Source organism: Nicotiana attenuata, chromosome 2 (genome assembly GCF_001879085.1).
Source record: "Nicotiana attenuata strain UT chromosome 2, NIATTr2, whole genome shotgun sequence".
In the NCBI taxonomy this organism is placed as follows: domain Eukaryota; kingdom Viridiplantae; phylum Streptophyta; class Magnoliopsida; order Solanales; family Solanaceae; genus Nicotiana; species Nicotiana attenuata.
Window position 1 is genome coordinate 65,740,906 of NC_031990.1, and position 25,553 is coordinate 65,766,458.

The 25,553-nt window shown below is 43.2% G+C and overlaps 1 protein-coding gene across 1 annotated transcript; it reads right to left on the minus strand.

Moving 5' to 3' along the window:
• LOC109223012 (RNA-directed DNA polymerase homolog) lies at window positions 1,132–1,551 on the minus strand (the record flags this gene model as incomplete). Its single annotated transcript, XM_019387278.1, has 1 exon — window positions 1,132–1,551. A coding segment is annotated over exon 1 (420 nt), but the record flags the coding sequence as incomplete, so codon positions are not given.

A 25,553-nucleotide genomic window follows, 5' to 3' on the forward strand; every position in this document is an offset into this window, starting at 1 on the left:
CTGATGCTCATATTTTACCTGCTGGCAGTTGAGACACCGAGCCACAAATCCTATGATATCCTTGTTCATCCTCCTCCACCAATAATGCTGCCTCAAATCCTGATACATCTTCGCGGCACCCGGATGAATGGAATACCGCGAGCTGTGGGCCTCCTCCAATATCAACTCCCGAAGCCCATCCACATTGGGCACACAAATCCGGCCCTGCATCCTCAACACGCCATCATCATCAAGGGTCACATCCCTGGCATCGTCATGCCGAACCCTGTCCTTAAGGACAAGCAAATGCGGATCATCAAACCGGCGCTCTCTTATGCGGTCATACAAGGAAGACTGAGAAACCACACAAGCCAACACCCGACTAGGCTCCGAAATATCTAATCTCACCATCCGATTGGCCAAAGCCTGAACGTCAACTGCAAAGGGTCTCTCCCTAACTGTAATGTACGCCAAACTCCCCATACTAACCGCCTTTCGGCTCAAAGCATCGGCCACTACATTGGCCTTCCCCGGGTGATACAGAATGGTAATATCATAATCCTTGAGTAACTCTAGCTACCTCCGCTGCCTCAAATTAAGATCCTTTTGGTTGAATAGATGCTGAACACTGCGATGATCAGTGAATACCTCGCAAGATACGCCATACAAGTAGTGCCTCCAAATCTTCAAAGCATGAACTATAGTAGCCAACTCCAAGTCATGTACAGGGTAGTTCTTCTCGTGGGGCTTCAACTGACGAGAAGCATATGCAATAACTCTACCCTCCTGCATTAATACACATCCGATCCCAACTCTCGAAGCATCACAATATACGGTATAAGAACCTGAAGCTGATGGCAAAACCAACACTGGAGCCGTGGTCAAAGCTGTCTTGAGCTTCTGAAAGCTCTCCTCACACTCGTCCGACCATACAAATGGAGCACCCTTCTGAGTCAAATTGGTCAAGGGTGATGCAATAGAGGAAAATCCCTGAACAAACCGGGGATAATAACCTGCCAACCCAAGGAAACTACGAATCTCTATGGTGGAAGTCGGTCTGGGCCAACTCTGAACCGCCTCTATCTTCTTCGGGTCGACCTGAATACCCTCGCTGGACACCACATGCCCCAAGAAAGCCACTGAACTGAGCCAAAACTCACACTTGGAGAACTTTGCATAAAGCTTCTCCTCCCTCAATCTCTGCAATACAACTCGCAAATGTTGCGCGTGCTCCTCCTGGCTACGCGAGTACACCAGAATATCATCAATGAAAACAATAACGAATGAATCCAGATACGGCCGAAACACACTGTTCATCAAATGCATGAACGCTGCTGGGGCATTAGTCAGCCCAAAGGACATAACAAGAAACTCATAGTGCCCATATCTAGTCCTGAAAGCAGTCTTCATAATATCCGAATCCCTGATCTTCAACTGGTGATAGCCCGAACGGAGGTCAATCTTGGAGAACACCCTCGCTCCCTGAAGCTGATCAAATAAATCATCAATGCGAGGCAGGGGGTACTTGTTCTTTACTGTTACTTTGTTCAATTGCCTGTAGTCAATGCACATTCTCATGGTACCATCTTTCTTTTTCACAAATAGAACCGGTGCACCCCACAGTGACACACTCGGCCGAATGAACCCCATGTCTAGGAGTTCCTGAAGCTGATCCTTTAATTCTTTCAACTCTGCTGGTGTCATACGATATGGTGGAATGGAAATGGGCTGAGTGCCCGGCACCAGGTCAATACCAAAATCAATGTCCCTGTCCGGCGGCATGCCCGACAGGTCTGCAGGAACTATATCTGGAAACTCCCTCACAACCGGGACAGAATCAATGCTAGGAGTCTCGGCTCCCACATCCCTCACATATGCCAAATATGAAAGACAACCCTTCCCAACCATACGCTGGGCCTTTAGGAATGAGATCACCCTACTATGAACATAGTCAGTCATACCACGCCACTCGATCCTCAGTACACCCGGTATAGCCAGAGTGACTGTCTTAGCATGACAGTCTAGAATAGCATGACACGGAGATAACTAGTCCATGCCCAAAATAACATCAAAATCTACCATGCTCAATAGCAACAGATCAACTCGAGTCTCCAGACCCCCAATAGTAACCAAACATGACCGGTGTACATGGTCTACAACAACCGTATCGCCCACTGGGGTAGATACATGAACAGGTAAGGCAAGACACCCTCGGGTCGTACCCAAATGATAAGCAAAATATGAAGACACATAGGAATAGGTGGAACCGGGATCAAATAAAACTGAGGCATCCCTGTGGCAGACTGAAATAATACCTGTAATAACAGCATCCGAAGCAATAGCATCTATCCTGCCCTGACCACCGCCCGATCGACCTCCACCCCTGGGGCGACCCCTGGCTGCCTGACCCTCACCCCTAGCTGGCGGGGCGGGTGCTGAAGAAACTGGACCAGAAGATGAGGGCTGACCCCTCTGCTGAGATGAGCTAGCAGCACGACGAGGGCACTCCCTCCGCATATGCCCGAACTCTCCACACTCATAGCAACTCCCGGGTGCTGGGAACTGGGACTGAAGGGAACCCCTCGCGCCGGAGTGACTAGCTGATGCACTCGGCCTGGAAGAACCCTGAGCAGATGGAGCACGAGATGAACTCTGTGCTGGAAGAGCGCTGAGAGATGGCTGACTCTGCTGAGAACCCTGATAACCACGACCTGAAGATCCTCCTCGGTACTCGGGTCGGGCTGACTGCGTGGGCCTGAAAGAACGACCCCGACCCTGCTGGAACTGGCCCCTCGAAGGAGCGCCACTGTAACTACCAGAACCTCGAGGCCTCTTGGCCTCCCTCTTATCTCGATCCTGACGTCGAACCACCTCAATCTTTCGGGCTATATCAACCACCTCCTCGAATGTGGCACCCAACACTCGCTCTCTAGTTATAAGAACACGAAGAGGGTAGGTTTCACCATCAACAAACCTCCGGATACGCTCACGATCTGTCGGAACCAGCCATACTGCATGACGAGACAACTCAGAAAATCTCATCTCATACTGGGACACTGTCATATCTCCCTGTCGTAGCCCCTCAAACTGTCTGCGCAGCTCCTCCCTGCGAGACTGCGGTACATACTTCTCCAAGAAGAGAGTGGAGAACTCCTGCCAAGTCAAAGGTGCTGCACCAGCCGGCCTACGCCGCTCATACGCCTCCCACCAAGTGAAGGCAGCTCCAGTAAACTGAAAAGTAGTAAAAGCCACACCACTGGACTCAAGAATCCCCGCTGTACGGAGCATCTGCTGACATCTGTCGAGAAAACCCTGGGCATCCTCGCCCTCAGCTCCACTAAATGTCGGAGGCTGTAGTCTACCAAACCTCTCGAGGCGACACTGCTCGTCCTCAGGCATAACTGGAACCCTGAACTCCTGTACTGGTACCACTGGCTGAGCTGGAGGTGCCTCTGGAGTCTGTAATCCCTGTGCTACCTGCTCAGGTGTGCGAGCAGCGGGGGTCTGGTTGCCTCCCCCGGCCTATGAAGTAGCTGCTGGTGCTGTGGTGGCTGAAACCACCTGAGCCAGGCCCGTGCACACTGTCAAGATCTGAGCTAATGTCTCCTGAAGGCCAGGAATCACTATGGGCACAGCCGGTGCCTGAGCTGGTACTGCTGGAGCCTGATCCGGAACTGGGGCAGCTGGTGGATCAATAGGTGCTGCCCTCGCTGCTCTGCCTCGGCCACGACCACGACCGCGTCCACGGCCTCTGGTGGCCTCAGTAGGTGGCACTGGTGGTCGTCCGTCACGTCCGGTAGCTCGTGTCCTCACCATCTGTGAGAGAATAGAATAAGGAGAAGTTTAGTATTCAGATCAACAAGTTCGCACGACAAGAATTTCAAGAATGTGGAATTTTCCAAAAGGTTCTGCAGCCTCTCGAGGATAAGTACAGACGTCTCTGTACCGATCCGCGAGACTCTACTAAACCGGCTCATGACTCGCGAGACCTAGTACCCTAGGCTCTGATACCAACTTGTCACGATCCCAACCCCGGTCGTGATGGTGCCCAACACAGTGCTAGGCAAGCCCGACCAATTCAACACTCTCAATCCCTCATATAGAGTTCATTACCAATTAACAGAGTTTAAATACCAAATTAACATGATTATAAATCTATAACAGTAGATAAAATGTGCGGAAAAAGAAATAACATCACTACAAAGCCCACCGATCTGGTGTCACGAGTCAAGAGCCTCTAATACAGTCTGAAAAACAGCCTAAACAAAAGATAGTCTAAAATGCTGAAAAATAAAGAGGATAGAGGGAGAAATCGGGTATGCGAACGCCATGCAGCTACCTCGATGACTCCGGTGAGATCTGAATAGCAGCAATAGCTCAATCTACGCCTCCGGAATACCTGTATCTGCACACATGGTGCAGGGAGTAAAGTGAGTACTCCGACTCAGTGAGTAATAGCAATAAATAATGACTGACGGAAAGAAATCTCGTAAAAAGCACTAAGCAGTTCTATATCAAAGCAGTAAGAACAGTTAAACAGCAACTGAATGAAGAAGTCAGGTAAAAATCCTTTAAGCCAGTACTCAACTCATTTATTCCTCACGATAACCGAAATCATAATTATACCGCTGCGGCGCGCAGCCCGACCCATATAGTATACTGTTGCGGCGTGCAGCCCGATCCATATATATATATACTGCTGCGGCGTGCAGCCCGATCCAATAATAATAGTCGACTGCGCTCACTGGGGGTATGCAGACTCCGGAGGGGCTCCTTCAGCCCAAGCGCTATACTACTGCGGCGTGCAGTCCGATCCATATAAATATACTACTGCGGCGTGCAGCCCGATCCAATAATATACTGCTGCGACGTGCAACCCGATCCGTATAAATATATATACTGCTGCGGCGTGCAACCCGATCCAATACATATCAAGTGCCCTCACAATGGGGTTCTCAACCCCTCTCAGTCAATATAGACTTAGCCCCTCGGGCATACTAAGGTAAGATAGGGACTCCAGCCCACATGTTACTCTCATTTTTTTGATTTAGCTATTTAGAAGCCAGTTCGTATTTTATTAAGCAGTTAGAAACATGACTGAGGGTATGATTTTTACCAAGTAAAGTGAGGTTAATCAGTACAAATGCCCCTAAGGGTTCTACAGGTTGGAACAAGGCTCCAAACATGGCAACTAGCCCAAACTGTAATTATATTAATTAAGTCTCAGTCAAAATACAATAGAATCATCAATCGGGATGGACCAAGTCCAAATCCCCAGCAATAATGGACCCCACGCTCTTCATGCAACGTGTCTCACCTCAACATAGCACTACGTGTGCAAATCCGGGGTTTCAAACCCTCAGGACATCATTTATAACCATTACTCACCTCAAGCTGGCCAAAGTCCTAGCTCGCTATGCCCTTGCATCGCAAATCAACCTCCTCGCGCGTCGAATCTGGCCAAAACCACAACGAATATGTTACAATAGGCTAAGGGAAAATAACCCAATCGAAAAGACTCGAAAAATATCAAAATTCATGAAGTTGGCAAAACCCGAGCCCCGGGCCCACTTCTCGAAAAATCAGAAAATTAACATCACCGGATTCCTTATCTCGCCACGAGTCTACACATATCAAATTAACCAAAACCGGAGTCCATTTGTCCCCTCAAATTCCATTTTGAAATATCAAATTCCCAAGCCCTAGCTTTACCCTCTTTTGATGAATTTCCACAAATTTCCATGTTAATTCTACCATAAATTCATGTATTTAGGCCAAGGAACTCTCCTCCAATCACACCTAGTCGAAATCCCCTTCAAATTCCGTCCAAGAGCTCTCAAGGTCGATCAAAAATGGTGGAAATGGACTTAAGCTCGTGGAACAAAATGAGCTTTAAAACCCTTCTGTGAACAGAGATTTTCGCATCTGCGGTTCCTTTACCGCATTTGCGGCCACCGCTTCTGCGGCTATACACCCGCTTCTACGGATCTTCATTTAACTCCATGACCGCTTCTGCGGTCCACTCTCCACATTTACGAATTCCGCTTCTGCGAATACTTGTCCGCTCCTGCGGAAATTCCAAGGCCACGCCACTTCGCTTCTGCGACCAATCTACCGCATCTGCGGTCTCGCAGATGCGGCTCCCATTCCGCATCTGCGCTATCTTCCATTCAAGCCANATTTAAGTGAACCATTAGAGAAGATCGCCAACAAAATATTTGAGGTGAACAAGGTCACTTTCTCCGATGATGAGTTGCCTATGGAAGGTACTGAACACAACAGAGCTCTCTATCTTATGGTAAAATGTGAAGATTCTGTGGTTACCAGGGTGTTAGTCGACAATGGTTCCAGTGCAAACATTTTCCCTCTTTCCACTTTGCACAAGTTGAAGATTGATACTGAAAAAGTCCACTAGAACAATATATGTGTCCGAGGTTTTGACAGTGGAGGAAAAGATTCGATTGGTGATATAGTGCTTGAACTAACAATAGGGCCGGTTGAATTCATCATGGAGTTCCAGGTATTGGATGTGTCCATCTCGTATAATTTGTTATTGGGTAGGCCCTGGATACATGCAGCCAAAGCAGTCCCGTCCTCTCTGCACCAGATGGTCAAGTTTGAGTGGGACAGACAGGAGATTGTCGTGCATGGTGATGAAAACTCGGCTACTTACAATGATGCCTTCGTCTCGTTTATTGAGGCCGAAGATGATCAAGGGCTTTGGGTCTACCAAGTTTCTGAAGCAGTGCCATTTGAGAAGGTTCCAGAAGGGAAATGTATTCCAACTCCAAAGTTAGCCTCCGCATCTGTCATGGCGACAACAGTTCCAAATCCAGGGGTTGTCGTTGATGAAGAGTTATTTGAAAGGTTCCATAGGTAGTTCGATGATGTGAACATGGTGGAAATTGGAGAAGGTTCCAGAAAAGCGGATGTGCAGTTTGTCAGGCCGAAAGTAAAGCTTAACAATTGGAGGGCTACTCCTCTCCCTATTCGGAGGGAGTTTTGGTAGTTTGCTTTGTTTTCCTTTCTATCTGGGTCACTCGAGGGTTGTGACCCAGATTTTTACTTTTCGTTTGTTATCCTTTATTTTCAATGAAATGCAATTTCCTTTTCCATCACTCCTGATAGTTTTTATTTTTGTTTTCTTTTCTTCTTTGTATAGTTCTTTCTATGCTGATTTCAATGACATGACATGCATGAGGAATCTTCGGCCAAGTTTAAAAGCCAATCTAATTCTGAAATAATAATCCAAGAAATAGAGTGTGATGATGAAGCCGAAATTGATGATGATGAGTGGGTCAAAACCCGTCTGGAGCAATTGAGTTTGATTGATGAAAAAAGATTGGCAGCAGTGTGTCATGGCCAGTTGTATCAAAAGAGAATGGCAAGAGCATACAACAAGAAGGTGCGTCGCCGGAAATTTGAAGCGGGTCAGTTGGTATCGAAGCGCATCCTCCCACATCATGCGGAAGCAAAAGGCAAGTTTGCCCCAGATTGGCAGGGGCCGTTCGTGGCAACGAGAGTGTTGTCCAATGTTGTTTGTATTTAACAGATATAGAAGGCAAGTGTGTAGACATGGCTATCAATTCCGATGCGGTCAAAAGATATTATGTATGATTTCTTTGGTTTAAATTGTGTTCATTTGCACTTGGCATGTTTTGAAGGTTGAAATGACGAAGACATTTTATTCTGCTATCTAAACATTTTATCCATTGTTACCCCTTTGAGCCTTATTTATTTTCTTTCATACCCCTCTTTTGGAATCAGTAGCAAAGTTCAGAAACACGGATACAAAAGGTAAATAAATAAGGAAAAGAGGAAAAGATAAGAGAAAAATAGAAAGAAAAGAATGAAAAAAGAGAAAAAAAGGGAAAAAAAGAAAAGAAAAAGAAAAGAAAAAAAAAAGAAAGAGAAAAGAGAATAGTAACAACAACAAAGCAATTCCTATGTCATGAACTACGTTCGACCTGATTCCTTTTAAGGATACGTAGGCAGCCTCACGGTTCAGTCCCATCAAAATAAAAATCCAAAAGTCCCCAAGCAAAGAAACTGGGGTAGGAAGTTGTGGTTGTTGTAAGAAATCTGGATCCAAGAGTTGTAATTTTGAACCCATTTGAGTTGTTTTGAGCCTTTTGATATCCTTTCTTTCTAACACTATCCAAAAGCCCACATTACGGTGCTAAGAAAGACCTTCCGATCAGTCCTCGAGAGATTCCAAGTCAAGCAAGTAGAGGTGATTCATATCAGGGGCAACACTCCAGTTTAAGCAGGAAAATTAACAATGAGAGAGTCTTATTGGTGAAAACCCTCACGGGCACCGTAAGGCGGTGGGAAGCTGAGAGAAATTAAAATATGAGAGAGTCTTATTGGTGAAATCACAGGCACCGTAAGACGACAATGAGTTGTGAGATGAACAAATGAGAGAGGTTTGTTGGTGAAAACCCTTCAGGGCGCTGCAAGCCAAACAAGGTCTGTGACTGTCACGACCCCAACCCGGTCGTGATGGCGCCCAACACAGTGCTCGGCAAGCCCGACCAATTCAACACTCTCAATCCCTCATATAGAGTTCATTACCAATTAACAGAGTTTAAATACCAAATTAACATGATTATAAATCTATAACAGTAGATAAAATGTGCGGAAAATAGGAAATATCACTACAAATCCCACCGATCTGGTGTCACGAGTCAAGAGCCTCTAATACAGTCTAAGGAACAGCCTAAACAAAGATAGTCTAAAATGCTGAAAGTAAAGAGGATAGAGGGAGAAATCGGGTCTGCGAACGCCATGCAGCTACCTCGATGACTCCGGTGAGATCTCAATAGCATCAATAGCTCAATCTACGCCTCCGGAATACCTGTATCTGCACACATGGTGCAGGGAGTAAAGTGAGTACTCCGACTCAGTGAGTAATAGCGATAAATAATGACTGACGGAAAGAAATCTCGTAAAAAGCACTAAGCAGTTCTATATCAAAGCAGTAAGAACAGTTAAACCGAAACTGAATGAAGAAATCAGGTAAAAATCCTTTAAGCTAGTACTCAACCCATTTACTCCTCCCGATAACCGAAATCATAATTATACCACTGCGGCGTGCCCGATCTATATATATATATATATNCAAGGAACTCTCCTCCAATCACACCTAGTCGAAATCCCCTTCAAATTCCGTCCAAGAGCTCTCAAGGTCGATCAAAAATGGTGGAAATGGACTTAAGCTCGTGGAACAAAATGAGCTTTAAAACCCTTCTGTGAACAGAGATTTTCGCATCTGCGGTTCCTTTACCGCATTTGCGGCCACCGCTTCTGCGGCTATACACCCGCTTCTACGGATCTTCATTTAACTCCATGACCGCTTCTGCGGTCCACTCTCCACATTTACGAATTCCGCTTCTGCGAATACTTGTCCGCTCCTGCGGAAATTCCAAGGCCACGCCACTTCGCTTCTGCGACCAATCTACCGCATCTGCGGTCTCGCAGATGCGGCTCCCATTCCGCATCTGCGCTATCTTCCATTCAAGCCAAGCGACCGCACCTGCGACCCTCCTTCCGCACCTGCACAACCGCATCTGCAGCTACCTTTCCGCAGTTTCGGAAATACCAGAAACCAAACATACCAACAGTCTCATAAGTCCAAAATTCATCCCGATAGCCATCCGAAATCACCCCGAGGCCCCCGGGACCTCAAACAAAAGCGCAAACATGAACCAACACCTTATTCAAACTCGCTCGAATCATCAAAACACCACAAATAACACCTAAACCATCAAATTACATCAAATTCAAGCCTAAGTTCATCCAAATCTTCCGAAACTCGCATTCAATCAAAAACCCATCCAAAACACCTCCAAAGGATCTGAAATTTTTTACACACATCCAAAATCGCCTAACGAAGCTACAGCAACTCTCGGAATTCCATTCCGACCCTCGGATCAAAATCTCACCCATCAACCGGAATTCGCCAAAATACTAACTTCGCCAATTCAAGCCTAATTCTACACCGGATCTCCAAAACCAATTCCGATCACACTCCTTAGTCACAAATCATCCCCCGAAGCTAACCAAATCACCAAAAATCACATCCGAGCCCTCTAACTCACAAGTCAACATCCGGTTGACTTTTCCAATACAAACCTTTCTTAAAGAGACTATTTGTCTCATTTCCATCCAAAACCAATCCAAATCGACTCGTTCACTCAAGACTCTTATAATAAAACATGAGGAGGCAGAAAATGAGGGAAACGGGGTGGTAACTCACGTGACGACGGGCCGGGTCGTCACATCCTCCCCAACTAAAACAAACGCTCGTCCTCGAGCGGGTCAAGAAAGATACCTGAAGTCTCAAACAGCTGAGGATATCTGCTCCGCATCTCTCGCTCGGTCTCCCAAGTAGCCTCTTCCACGGGCCGACCTCTCCACTGCACCTTTACCGAAGATATATCCTTTGATCTCAACTTCCGAACCTGACGACCCAAGATAGCCACTGGCTCCACATTATAGGTCAAATCATCATCCAACTGAACAGTGCTGAAATCCAATACGTGAGACGGGTCCCGAACATACTTCCGGAGCATAGATACATGGAATACCGGATGCACGCCTGACAAGCCGGGTGGCAAAGCAAGCTCATAAGCCACCTCCCCAATCCTCCTAAGTACCTCAAAAGGTCCGATAAACCGCGGAATCAACTTCCCTTTCTTCCCGAACCGCATAACACCCTTCATGGGCAAAACCTTCAGCAAGACCTTCTCACCAACCATATATGACACATCCCGAACCTTACGGTCCGCATAACTCTTCTGACGCGACTGTGCTGTACGAAGCCTCTCCTGAATCAGCTTCACCTTCTCTAAGGCATCCTGAACCATCTCTGTCCCCAATAGCCTAGACTCACCGGGCTCGAACCAACCAACAGGAGATCTACACCGCCTCCCATACAACGCCTCATACGGAGCCATCTGAATACTCGATTGGTAACTGTTGTTGTAGGCAAACTCTGCAAGCGGCAAAAACGCATCCCAAGAACCTCCAAAATCAATAACACAGGCACGCAACATATCCTCCAATATCTGAATAGTACGCTCAGACTGCCCGTCCGTCTGAGGATGAAACGCTGTGCTCAACTCCACCTGTGTACCCAACTCCCGCTGAAAAGTCCTCCAGAACTGATAAGTGAACTGAGTACCCCTACCTGAGATAATAGACACTGGAACTCCATACAATCGGATAATCTCCCGAATAAAGATCCCTGCCAACCGCTCCGAAGAATAAGTAGTACATACTGGAATGAAGTGCGCGGACTTGGTCAACTGATCCAGAATCACCCAAATCGAATCAAACTTCTTCAAAGTCCGAGGGAGACCACTCACAAAATCCATAGTAATCCTCTCCCACTTCCACTCTGGAATAATCATCTGCTGAAGCACACCGTTCGGCCTCTGATGCTCGTACTTTACCTGCTGACAGTTGAGACACCGAGCCACAAATCCTACGATATCCTTCTTTATCCTCCTCCACCAATAATGCTGCCTCAAATCCTGATACATCTTCGCGGCACCCGGATGAATGGAATACTGCGAGCTGTGGGCCTCCTCCAATATCAACTCCCGAAGCCCATGCACACTGGGCACACAAATCCGGCCCTGCATCCTCAACACGCCATCATCATCAAGGGTCACATCCCTGGCATCGTCATGCTGAACCCTGTCCTTAAGGACAAGCAAATGCGGATCATCAAACTGGCGCTCTCTGATGCGGTCATACAAGGAAGACCGAGAAACCACACAAGCCAACACCCGACTAGGCTCCGAAATATCTAATCTCACCATCCGATTGGCCAGAGCCTGAACGTCAACTGCAAAGGGTCTCTCCCCAACTGGAATGTACGCCAAACTCCCCATACTAACCGCCTTTCGGCTCAAAGCATCGGCCACTACATTGGCCTTCCCCGGGTGATACAGAATGGTAATATCATAATCCTTGAGTAACTCTAGCCACCTCCGCTGCCTCAAATTAAGATCCTTTTGCTTGAAAAGATGCTGGAGACTGCGATGATCAGTGAATACCTCGCAAGATACGCCATACAAGTAGTGCCTCCAAATCTTCAAAGCATGAACTATAGCAGCCAACTCCAAGTCATGTACAGGGTAGTTCTTCTCGTGGGGCTTCAACTGACGAGAAGCATATGCAATAACTCTACCCTCCTGCATCAATACACATCCAATCCCANATACTGTTGCGGCGTGCAGCCCGATCCATATATATATATATATATATATATATATATATATATATATATATATATATATATATATATATATATATATATACTGCTGCGGCGTGCAGCACGATCCAATAATAATAGTCGACTGCGCTCACTGGGGGTGTGCAGACTCCGGAGGGGCTCCTTCAGTCCAAGCGCTATACTACTGCGGCGTGCAGTCCGATCCATATAAATATACTGCTGCGGCGTGCAGCCCGATCCGTGTATATATATATATATATATATATATATATACATACATACATACTGCTGCGACGTGCAGCTCGATCCAATACATATCAAATACCCTCACAACGGGGTCCTCAACCCCTCTCAGTCAATATAACTTAGCCCCTCGGGCATGCTAAGATAGGATAGGGACTCCAGCCTACATGTTACTCTTGTTTTTGGTTTAGTTATTCCAAAGCCGGTTCATAATAGATTAAACAGTTAGAAACATGACTGAGGGTATGATTTTTAACGAGTGAAGTGAGGTCAATCATGTACAATTTCCCCTAAGGGTTCTACAGGTCGGCACAAGGCCCCAAACATGGCAACTAGCCTAAACTATAATGATATAATTTAAGTCTCAGTCGAAAATATAGTAACATCATCAATCGGGATGGACAAGGTCCAAATCCCCAGCAGTAATGGACCCCACGCTCCTCATGCAGCGTGTGTCTCACCGCAACATAGCACTACGTTGTGCAAATCCGGGGTTTCAAACCCTCAGGACATCATTTATAACCAGTACTCACCTCAAGCTGGCCAAAGTCCTAGCTCGCTATGCCCTTGCCTCGCAAATCAACCTCCTCGCGCGTCGAATCTTGCCAAAACAACAACGAATACGTTACAATAGGCTAAGGAAATATAACCCAATCGAAAAGACTCGAAAAATATCGAAATTCACGAAGTTGGCAAAACCCGAGCCCCGGGCCCACTTCTCAAAAAATCAAAAAAATAACATCACCGGATTCCTCATCTCACCATGCATATCAAATTTACCAAATTCGGAGTCCATTTGACCCCTCAAAATCCATATTAAAACACCAAATTCTCAAGCCCTAGCTTTACCCTCTTTTGATGAATTTTCACAAATTTTCATGTTAATTCTACCATAATTTCATGTATTTAGGCAAAGTAACTTACCTCCAATCACAACTTGTCGAAATCCCCCTTCAATTCCGTCCAATAGCTCTCAAGGTTGCTTAAAAATGGTGGAAATAGACTAAGCTTCGCGGAACAAAAATGAGCATTAAAACCCTTCTGATAACAGGGATTCTCGCACCTGCGGTCCCTGTTTCCACATCAGCGGCTTCACTTCTGCGGTTATTTTCCGCTTCTGCAGAACCTCATTTAAAAGCCAAGACCGCTTCTGCGGTCACCCTCCCGCATTTGCGGACCCCGCACATGCGGATAATCTTCCGCTTCTGCGGAAACACCTGACATTCCCTTTTCGCACCTGCGACACGCCTACCGCATCTGCGGTTGCTCCCTTCCAGGCCATTGACCGCATTTGCGGTCTATCTTCCGCACCTCCGCCGCCGCATCTGCGGTTCCTTTTCCGCAGATGCGGAAATACCAGATACCAGGTGCCTTCAGCAATCACCCAACTCCAAATTTCATCCCGTTAGCTATCCGAAATCACCCCGAGGCCCCCGGGATCTCAACCAAAAGTGCCAACCCATCCTAAAACATCATTCAAACTTGCTCCAACCATCAAAACACCACAAACAACACCAAAACAATCAAATTACATCGAATTCAAGCCTAAGTTCTTCTAAAACTTCCGAATTACGCATTTGATCAAAAACCGGACTAAAACACCTCCGAATGACCTGAAATTTTGCACACACATCCAAAATCACCTAACGAAGCTACAACAACTCTCGGAATTCCATTCCGACCCTCGGATCAAATTTTCACCTATCAACCGGAATTCGCCAAAATACTAACTTCGCCAAGTCAAGCCTAATTCTACATCGGACCTCCAAAATCAATTCCGATCACACTGCTAAGTCACAAATCAACCCCCGAAGCTAACCAAATCACCGGAAATCACATCCGAGCCATCTAACTAATAGGTCAACATCCGATTGAGTTTTCCAAAACAAGCCTTCCTTAAAGAGACTATGTGTCTCATTTCCATCCAAAAACCAATCCAAATCGACTCGTTCACTCAATACTCTTATAATAAAACATGAGGAGGCAAAAAATGGGGAAACGGGGCGGTAACTCACGTGACGACGGGCCGGGTCGTCACATTGACTTGGCGAAGAGATTGGGTTATGGAAGTCCCGGGGCATAAAATATGGTAACTGAAAGTTGATTGGTTGAATAGATTGGGCTGATTAATCTGAAATGCATGTCATGATCATTGGTACCAGCTGCTCCACTCAGATAAGTCTATTTTTTCCCCTCAAACAGTCATCCGGTTTGGATTTTCTTCTTTATTCCTAACTCTCAAAGTCATTGCATTTCATTTCTTTTGGGTTTATTTCTCTAAGGCTTGTCCAATATAAGCCTTGTCTAACCAAGTAAGAAGGGATTTCAAAGCTTACTACCAACTTCCCAATTGCACGAAGCAAAGTGCGGCCAGAATGTACCAGAGATAGCATGATGTAAAGTGGGAAATATGGTGTCAGTGAAAGTTCCATTGGTTGAATGGTTTGGTTCAGATAAAAAGGTTAGAAATGTAAAAACGACGGTTTGGGCGTAGAACGATTTGGTTGAATGGTTTGGTTCAAATAAAAGGGTCATTCAGGGTCCTGCGGTTGAGAGTTGGTTAGAAAGTCAAACAATTCTTGGCCAGTTCAAGGCATCCAGTCAAAGCAAAGCACAGTAGCGGAAGGGCCACCCCAGCAAAAATGCCGCAAGCTAACCACTACATTTTTAAACTAACAAGATTTTTCTTTGATTGAAACAGGGGGAGAAAATCTCGTTTATTTTGGAAAAACCCTCCGTAAGGAAAGCAAGTGCCAGACAGACTCGGCAGTAAGCTCCAGTACCCCCTTGGATAACAGGATTTAGTAAGTTTTGAGGCCCTCGCAAACGACAAGGTCTGATGAGAGGTCTACTTTTGGGAAATTTAATTTGGCATTTAAATTGTCACTTTCGAAATGGGGCTTGGTCTGAAATTTTCAGGATAAAGGAATTTAATTTAGAATTTATTTTGATAACAAGAATTGATTAACACTCACAGATGTTCCCAATATCACATTGGGGCAGAAAATTTCTTTTGTTTTGTCTGTTCTGATGAAATCAGGCACCCACCTGAAGAATAAAGGGAGACAGTGCAAGGAAAAGCAGTTTCAAGGGGAAGACAGTTCAAGTATTGGAAATCAGGCACCCACCTGGAGAACAAAGGGAAAGCAGCAGTTTGAGAGGAGTCAGTTCGAGTTGGTAATCAGGCACCCACCTGGAGAACAAAGGGAAAGTAGTTCAAGTTTTGGAAATCAGGCACCCTCCTGAGAATAAAGGGAAAACAGTTCAAGTTTTGGAAATCAGACGCCCACCTGGAGAACAAAGGGAAAGCAGTTCATGTTTCGGAAACAGGCGCCCATCTGGAGAACAAAGGGAAAGCAGCAAGGTTCAAAGGAGTTCAGCAATCAAGAGCCCACCTGGAGAACAAAGGGAAGCAGTGCAATTTCGGAAATCAGGTGCCCACCTGGAAAACAAAGGGAAAGCAGCAAGGTTCAAGTTCAGCAATCAGGAGTCCACCTGGAGAACAAAGGGAAACAGCTCAAGTCTCAAGGAAAAGCAGTGCAAGTGTCGGAAATCAGGCGCCCACCTGGAGAACAAAGGGAAAGCAACAATGTTCAAAGGAAGACGGTTCAAGTTCGGCAATCAAGAGCCCACCTGGAGAACAAAGGGAAAACAAGTCAAGTTTCGAGGGAAAAACAGTACAAGTGTTGGAAATTAGGAGCCCAACTGGAGAACAAAGGGAAAGCAGCAATGTTCAAAGGAAGACGGTTCAAGTTCAGCAATAAGGAGCCCACCTGGAGAACAAAGGGAAAAAGAGTCAAGTTTCGAGGGAAAAACAGAACAAGTTTTGGAAATCAGGAGCCCACCTGGAGAACAAAGGGAAAGCACTTCAGAATGCAATTCAAGTCAGCAACGAAAGAAGCTCACCGCAAGAATGCGAGTCAACAATCCGAGATGATCAACGGAGGTTAGTCACAATCCAGAATTAAAAAAAAGGGGGGGAGGGGGGGAGGGGGGAGGCAAGAAGTGAATCCAGATGCAGAAGTGAGCTGCTCAAGACATGGTTGAAGTCACAAGCATGGTATATCTGGTTTTGGTCCGAAAAGTTGAAGAAGAATGAACTAGCACCTGCAACTAGCCAGTGTCAAGGTTCAAATCCAAAGTCTGCATGAAGAACCATTCAAGACTCAAGATCAAGCTTCAGAGGACTTATAGATAGGAATCTTGTAACTCGTAGTTGGCAGGCTTAGCTAGTCTTTTTCATTTTTTGATTTTTGATGTAATAACAGGACCGCGGACCGGAACCTCGGCAGAACGGCACCTCGACCAGCTCTCCACCTCGGCATACTCCATCATCTCACTCACTTCTGAACTACAAGTGGCCTGATTCCTTTATAGCCAAGGATATGTAGGCAGCTCAGATACCAGGGCTAGGTCACATTCCCCTGTTCTCTTAGTTTTAGTCTCTTCAAATAAGGGTCGGGTCAAAAAACCTGTCTAGTCGTTCTTTGTCTGAAAATTCTTCGTGTTTCCAACCAAAGAGAGACAGCTGTAGACATGTGATTTTTGACCCTCCCCGAGATTTTTTATAATTTAGCGTGTAAATATTTAATTTAGGCCTAATATCGCTATTTCAACTAATTTTGACTCTTTTACTTTATTTTATTACAAGAAAATAAAAATTACCAAAAATAGTTGCATTAAGGTTTTGTAGTCAGTTTTAATCTTGAAAAAATACCCAAAATAGTTTTGTTTTAACGGTCAGTCTTATTTAATAATTATTTTTACTTAAGTAGGGCTAATTAATATTTTTGATAATATTTATATATGGATAGATTTTTAGTTAATTAAGCTAATTTTAAGCAAAGCTAGTCATAAAGGCCCAAGTTTCTAGCCCATTCCTTAAGCCCAATACCCAATACCCATTAAGCTAAACCTAGGGACCCTTCTAGAATCTTCTTTGAAACAAAAAACAAATAAAAAAAATACCCTAAGGGCATAAGAGCAATCAAAAAATAGCTACACAATATAAAAATACCTAGACTCCTAACCTAGAGAGGATATACACACAATCAGCCATTTTTTGGATGCAATAATCAGAACAAAAATTCTGGCCTAATGACCTAGAGACTCTAATATCCCTAAGGCTAAGATTGAGCGCCGCTGATACACAAGAGACCACCCCCTCTGATTTCGTCTTCTCCAAACGACCCACCCCCTGACTTCGTCTCCCTCATACACCCCACCCCAAGTCGCCGGACTTCAAACCACCTCACACACGACCCATCTCTTCCACCTAAAACAGCCGCGACATTCCTTCTGCCCAGATCGCGCACATCCCTCTCACCCATCGTCCTCACCGCTAGAAACGAGAAACATGCACACACATACAGATAGCAAGAGAGAGAAGGGAAAATTGATCAGAAAAATTCAAAAAAAAAGAAAGGAAAAGGAAGTTCCATTTATTTTCTCTGGACTTTGTTCGAAATGGATTCAAATATGTAGGACGATTGAGTTGAGGTGCTGTTCGAGTTGGGTCGTTCGAGTTTCCGTCGAGGTTAGCTGTTGTTGCTAGGAAATTTCAGTTGAAATCCTCTGTTGCGGATCTGTTCACTTGACTCGTTTCACTTGCTGTAATTGCTGAAGCTCTATTGAATTGAAAGCTCATCTCAAGAGGTGTTAATTTTTGGAGTTGTATGTGATTTTTGAATCTGTTCTGTGATTGTTAACAAAGTGTGAGACCGTCATACAATTGCTTGTGATTTTCATGAACCGTTTACGTTTAAATCGGTATCGAGCTTAGTAATCTTCTCCGATGTCTCATGTTCGCCCTCAACTCAATTTGTTTAGTTTTAATGTTCTGTAGTTCCACGGGTCTAACCGTCCAGTTGAGAGGTTTAATAAGCTTCTCATGAGTTCATTCATGGCATCGATGGATATTCTGTGACTTCCCGTTGAATTCTATTTCGTTTGGTCGTCGATTTGCCGTCGGCACGAGGTCCGTTCCTATCTTATTCTTTTATCCTTGATTTTGTATGTTTCAGTGGTGAATTGGTGATGTTCGGACTTGAAATTGTTTGATGCGATTAAGAAATGAATCCCTTTGTTGTGTACTGGAAATTTTAATGGTTAATCTTGTGAGTATAATGAGAAAGAACCAAAGCAGTAGATATGAGACTAGCTGGCTAAATCTATAAAATAGAATGCTGATTAGTTCATTGGGCTATTGGGATTTGAGTTTGAATCGGACTTTCAGGTTTGCTGGTTGGGCCGTGGTGTAATCTTGAAGTTGGAAACGAGATTGTCACCCAACAATCTTAGTTTGCGGGCCCAATAACTCTAGTATTTACCTACAAAAGAAGCTGGTCCATGTTTCCATAATGGATAAATACCTCATAACTTCAAAACCAAATAACCTTTAGTAATTAATCATGTTTTTTCCACAATGATTTTTTTATCCATAAATCATGGACCTCGTCTTAATCTTATGACTTAGATATAAAAATGACAAATGATCGTAGTTGCTCTAGGCCCGTTTAATATATCATTGTGATTGTGGACACGTTCGCGTGACATGATTACGATTTTTAAAAAACCAATTCGGAGTATGCGTTCGCGCAACTTCAGCCAAACTTTTTTAATATTAATAAAGCATGATTAATTGTGGACACATTCGCGTGACATGATTTTTGACGCCTCAAACAAATGGGTACACGTGCGCGTGACCCGTTTTAAGATAATTTCTTAATTAAAAGAGGCAAATGCACATAGGTTCTAAAATCAGTAATTAAATAATTTTAATGAGCCAAGTATAATCAGAGCGACCGTGCTAGAACCACGGAACTCGGGAGTGCCTAACACCTTCTCCCGGGTTAACAGAATTTCTTACTCGGATTTCTGTGTTCGCAAACCGTAAATAGAGTCAAACTTCCTCGATTCGGGATTTTAAACCGGTGACTTGGGACACCATAAATTATCCCAAGTGGCGACTCTGATTTTAATAATAATAATCCCATTTCGATTGTCACTTAAATTGGAAAAAACTCCCTTAATACTCTTTCGGGGTAGTAAAAAGGAGGTGTGACAGTGTGAATACATTTAACCTTTTTTTATCTTGGTTTCAGGGGAAGCATTTACACTTGGTGGAATGGAAGAGCTGAGGAAGATTATATTTTCAAGAGATTGGATAGGTGTTTGGCCAATATTGAAATTCAACAATGTGGTCGGGGTTGGAAATTATGTGTTTGTCTAAGATAGGGTTAGATCATAGTCCACTATTAATTACTTGCAAACCAAATTCAGCACAAATCAAGAAGACTTTCATATTTTTGAATTTTTGGATCAAGATGATGGTGACTGGATTGAAGAGAAGGCAGCCATGGCAGATAAGGCAATAAAGTTTTTGCATGCACAATTTTGTGAAGAAACTGTTCCCATGACTTTTGTTATAATTGAACATGTACCTAAGATGAAGATGATGAATATCGAGGAAAATCAAAAATTGATCGGACAGCCTTCCTCTGAAGAAGTAAAAAAGGTAGTGTTTGGACTAAATGCTGAGAGTGCAAGTGGTCTAGATGGTTTCACATGTGCTTTCTTCCATGCTTTTTGGGAGATCATAGGGGAAGCTATAGTGAATATGGTTATTGCTTTTTTCAATGGCCAAGAATTCCCTAGGTTTATCACTCATACAAACTTAGTTCTTATACCTAAAAAGAAGGAGGTATGTACTTTCTCTGACATTAGGCCAATTAGCGTTAGCAACTTCATAAACAAGGTGTTCTCCGGATTCATTCATGAAAGGTTAGTTGAATTTCTTCCTAATCTTATTTCGGATGAGCAAGTAGGATTTGTAAAAAAAAAAAAGAACCATTGTTGAGAATGTTTTATTAACATAAGAAATAATCACTATCATAAGGTTGAGAACCAAGGCATATCCTAATATGGTGATCAAACTTGATATGACAAAGGCGTATGATAGGCTGTCTTGGTTGTTTCTAACCAAGCTGTTGAGAAAAATGGGTTTTAGTGAGAGATTCATTGGATTGGTGTTTGGAATAATCTCCAATAATTGTATTTTGTGCTTGTCAATGGGCAACTTCATGGATTTTTCAAGTTTAATAGAGGTGTCAAGCAAGGTGATCCTTTGTCACCTACACTCTTTATCCTAGCAGCTGAGGCCTTGTCAAGGGGATTAAATGCTCTTCATTTGAATCTCTACTTTTATGGATTTAGTTTAAGTGGAGTCCTAAGATCAATCATTTGGCATATACAGATGACACTATTATCTTTTCTTCATCAGATACAACTTCACTTCAATTGATTATGGAAGTTTTGGTAGCATATGAAGTAGCATTCGGGCAGCTCATAAATAAGGCTAAATCTACAGTGTACATGTATCATTTGACTAATGAAGATGTAGTAAGGAAGTTTGAAAGGATCACAGGAATTGAGAGGCAAGATTTCCCATTCACTTATTTGGGAGGTCCAATTTTTTATGCAAGAAGAAAGATGGATTACTATCAAGGACTTATAAATAAGGTTCTTGATAAATTACAATCTTGGAAGGGAAAGCTTTTGTCCATTGGAGGTAGGGCAGTGTTGATATCACATGTGTTGCAAAGCATGCCCATTCACCTACTTTCTGCAGTGAATCCACCGGCCTTTGTGATTAATAAATTACACAAGCTCTTTGCTAGGTTTTTCTGGAGAAACTCGACTGATGGAAGGAAGAGGCATTGGGCTTCTTGGGATACTCTATGCTTGCCTTATGAAGAAGGAGGGGTGGGTTTTATATCACTACATGATGTTTCGAAAGCTTTATTCAGTAAGCTTTAGTGGAATTTTATAATGAAACCTACACTTTGGAGTTCTTTCATGAGCCAAAAGTATTATAAAAAGTTGAATGCAATGGTAGTTCCCTGGAGAGATGGATCACATGTGTGGCGAAAAATGCTTGAATGTAGGGACCTTGTTGAGCATCAAATATTATGGCATCCAAAAATGGGATCATCACTGTTTTGGTTTGAAAATTGGAAAGATTAGGCGCTTTATATTTTAGCACGCCTCCAGATTTTTTATGTAATGAATCAGTTCAAAACATAAATGAAGTGGTGCTAGGGGATGGCTGGGATGTTGATAAAATTAGGGAGTGGCTGCCTGAAGACTTTGCTAACCACATTCTGAAAAATATAAAACATCCAGTTGCTTGTAATGTGCTTGATCAACCATTCTGGATACTTGAACCAAGAGGAAACTTCACTGTAAAGTCTGCTTGGGGATATTTGAGAAGGAGAAATGAACCTTATAATGCTTACAAGATGATTTGGGTAAAATTTTTGCCATTGAAGATAGCTTTCTTTATGTGGAAGGTGTGGAAAAATAAGCTACCTCTCGATGACTTCTTGAGCAGGTTAGGGTACTTTAATGGCTTCGAGATGTTGGTGTTGCTTGAATCCGGAGAAAAAAGTAATGTCTCATGTGTTCTTCTCATCATATGCAACTAAGATGCTATGGAAGTATTTTCTATCATGTGCAGGTATAGCTTTGGAGTATTTAACATTTCATCAGGCGATAGTGAAGTGTTGGATAACACATATAATACCTAGGTTGCAATCAATCCTTCAAACGTTACCATCCATCATTGTTTGTGAATTTTGGAAGAGGAGGAAAAATTACAAACACGGGGAAGCAGTGTCCATTAAAAGGGTAATCTACCAGGTATCATCTATTCTTCAAGCTCTAGTGAAGCTTAGGAAGCCAAGTCTCCAAAATGTGCTGCATAAATGGCCTGATTTGCTTAACATGATGGAGGTATATACTCCAAAACTGAAGGTTGCCAAGGTGTTATGGGAATTACCTTGTCCAGGCTGGATAAAAGTTAACACGGATGGTGCATTGAGGGGGAATTTTGGAAGGAGTGCAATAGGTTTCGTCTTGAGGAATGAAGAAGGTGATGTAATTTTCGCATGTGGTAGGGAGATACAGGAGAATACCAACACTGTGGCAGAAGCAATAGAAATTTTGGAGGCATTAAGATATTGTTGTTAGTATACTGTATTTGTAAAATAATTCTGGAAATATAAATGAACATAAACAGAAATGAACATAAATAGAAAGAAATAACAGAAAACCAATTCGAGCCCACTGAATTCACAGTGTTTCCTTAAGTAATTTAATCCCCTCCTAGTACCACAAGGTTATGGATTATTTCCTCCCAGGATAGAATGAATTACACACTGGTGTAGTGGTACTTTAAACCCCAGTGTTTCAGCGAACACAAAGTTCGGTAGCAAATCACACTTAGTGTTGCTTTGTTTGATGCTAAAAATATGCAGAAGAAGGAGGAGAAACTCAGAAAATCGTAATGAAATTCTGAGCAGAATGGTGTTGTATTTATAGCCAAAGTTGGGCTGGAATCTGAAGAGGTGCAACTCTTTAGAATGGCTGTTTATGCAAAACGGCCACAACATAAATGCCATTACATAAATGGCCATTTACTCAACAATAAAGAGGGAAAATTGAAGGGTAGTTAATTTTCTGTTACGAAAACAGAAAAAATAGATTGGAGGATTTAATATTAATATTTATTTTAATATTAGTATTCTGTTATTAAAATAAATATTTAATAATATTTCTGTTAATATTTTACTATTAACAAATAAATTTGGTCAAAAAAGTTAATCAATCAATCGATCATTTGACCGAATCCGAAGCCGAAGCCGAGCGAGCGACGACGACGATGGCGCGAGGCTTGCCTTCTTCTCAACTCTTTAAGAGCTAGAAGAAGAGCTATTGCTTATATACCCATAAAAAACCTCTTCCTCTTCCAATATGGGACAATGTCCATTTGCCAAGGGGGAAACTTAAAATTTCTCTCAAAAATTTCATTTCCCTCAATTTCCCATTTGTTTAACCAAAAAATGGAATTTCGGTCAAAGCGATAATTTTAGAAGAACTCGGGTTACTGATAATCAAAGAATGAATAAAGAATGATTTTGCTAATAATGAGATATTCAGAAACAAAGTAAATCAGTGTATTCAGATAGTATTTCGTGTCCCTACAATTGATTCATTCTCTCCCTTTTATAGCTATTTTGGAGATATGCGTTTTGCCTTTTTCATGATAAGGCCATGATAGACATTTAAAGACATTAAATGCTACGTTACATAATCATTGTATTCAATACAGATTCTCTAACGTTTTTAGTATTTAAGGCTCATTAAATACTGTATCTGCACTCCCTTGTACTGTCAGGTTCATTCCCCCTAATTCTTGGACATAAATGGGTACGGGCACCGGGCCTTTTGAATAATCGCTTGTGCCTCTTTCTATGCCTCTGCTCGTATCCGTTGCAGCTCGTGACTCTTTGCCAATCATAACTTTTTGATCAACCTACGTGTCATGACACGTCATCTTTATATCACTTTAATATGTAAACTCAATTTTTCACAATACAGATAGTCCCCCCACTTGCCATTTATCCATCGATTGAATATTTGGGAAGTGGAATTTCATTAAAGTGGGAATTTTTGTCACAATTAATGCTATGACAGAATTGACGCTTCAATTGTCACTTCCATTTATGTTCTTCACACGTGTCACCCTTTTCATTGGTTCTGCAATTTTGCAGCACTTTTTAATGCTTTTTCACGGCTGCACTATTCACGAAGCGTCAGTTATCATTATGACCCTTCCATTATTACGCTTTTTCCTTTGACGGTTGCTTCTCAATATAACTTTCTTCTTTGTCTTTACCACATAAAGTTTTCTGAACATTCAATTTCTCAAATCTTTGTTTGCTTCTTCCTCGTATTATCATGTCTTCATCGAACCCTAACCCTAGAAAGGCCTCCATAGTTGATAACTTCCCTAACGCCCCCAGTAGGAGCAGAAGAGGAGGTAGACTCCGTAATTTAGGATCTTCATCTGCACGTGGTTCTTATATTCCTTCACCTAGTTCTGGCCCTTCTTCTAGAACTAGAGGTTCTCTCTCACAAAGGTCTTCTTTTAGGGGTAAGGATTCTTCTGAACCTCTTCGTGAACCCACAGTAGAGGAGATAGTTCCTGCGGAACTTTCTTTTTATAACGATAGAGAGTCTCTTATAAATCAAGTATCTTCTTTAGATCGTGCTGATATCTACCCTACTCAAATTATAGAAGGTTTGATTCCTTTAGTTCGTAGAGACTGCCACTGGAGTCATGACTTCCCTATCATTATTCCTAATCCGAATCAAAGAATTACTTCCTACTTAATTGGATTTTCCTTCGTCTATACGTATCCCTTCACATTAGGATTCAAACCTGCTATTGACTCCCTTATTCTCGAATTCTGTCGTTTCTTTGACGTTTGCTTAGGTTAAATTGCCCAATAATATGGAGGGTTGTTGCCTGTTTGAGGCATTTGAGTAATTTAGCTAAGGTGCCTTTTACTCTCTCTCATCTGATTCATCTTTACTCCCCTAGGCGTTTCCGTAATGGTGTTTTTACACTAGTAGCTAGGAGCAAAAGAGTTTTTTTTAACCCTGAAGATGATAGAGATCGTGGCTGGTATGCTTGCTTTGTTGCTGCTCCCACTGTTGGTTTACTGGGTGAGGAGAACGTTCCCTTCCCTGACACGTGAGTCTTTTAACTCTCTCGTACCTTTTTCTTCAAGTATTGATTTTTCTAATTTTACTTTTCTTTTCCAGCAATCATGGGAGTTGTGGAAGATGTTCCCAATTTCCGTGATTGGGTAGAAAATTTTTTGACTGTTGCACCAATGGATGGTGGATCCTGGAAAACTCTTTCCCAACGATTTGGGTGGAAAGTAAAAACTCACGATGAGAGCTTTTATTTTGCTTTATTTTATATATTGTTTTCTTCCCTGAACTTATTTCAATCCTTCTTTCTATCGGGATTTGCTGTTCGAGGAGTTACTGCCGAGGCGGTCGCGGCTTCTCGTATCTCTTTGGAAAGGGCCCAAGAAATAATCTCGGGTCTTCATCGAAAAGAAAAGTCGTGGTTGACCAAAACTCTAAAGAAGAAGAAGACGGGGGTTCCTTAATAACAAGGCCACAGGCCCGTAGGTGCATTATTTCTGATGACGAAGCAGAAGCATCCCCCCTC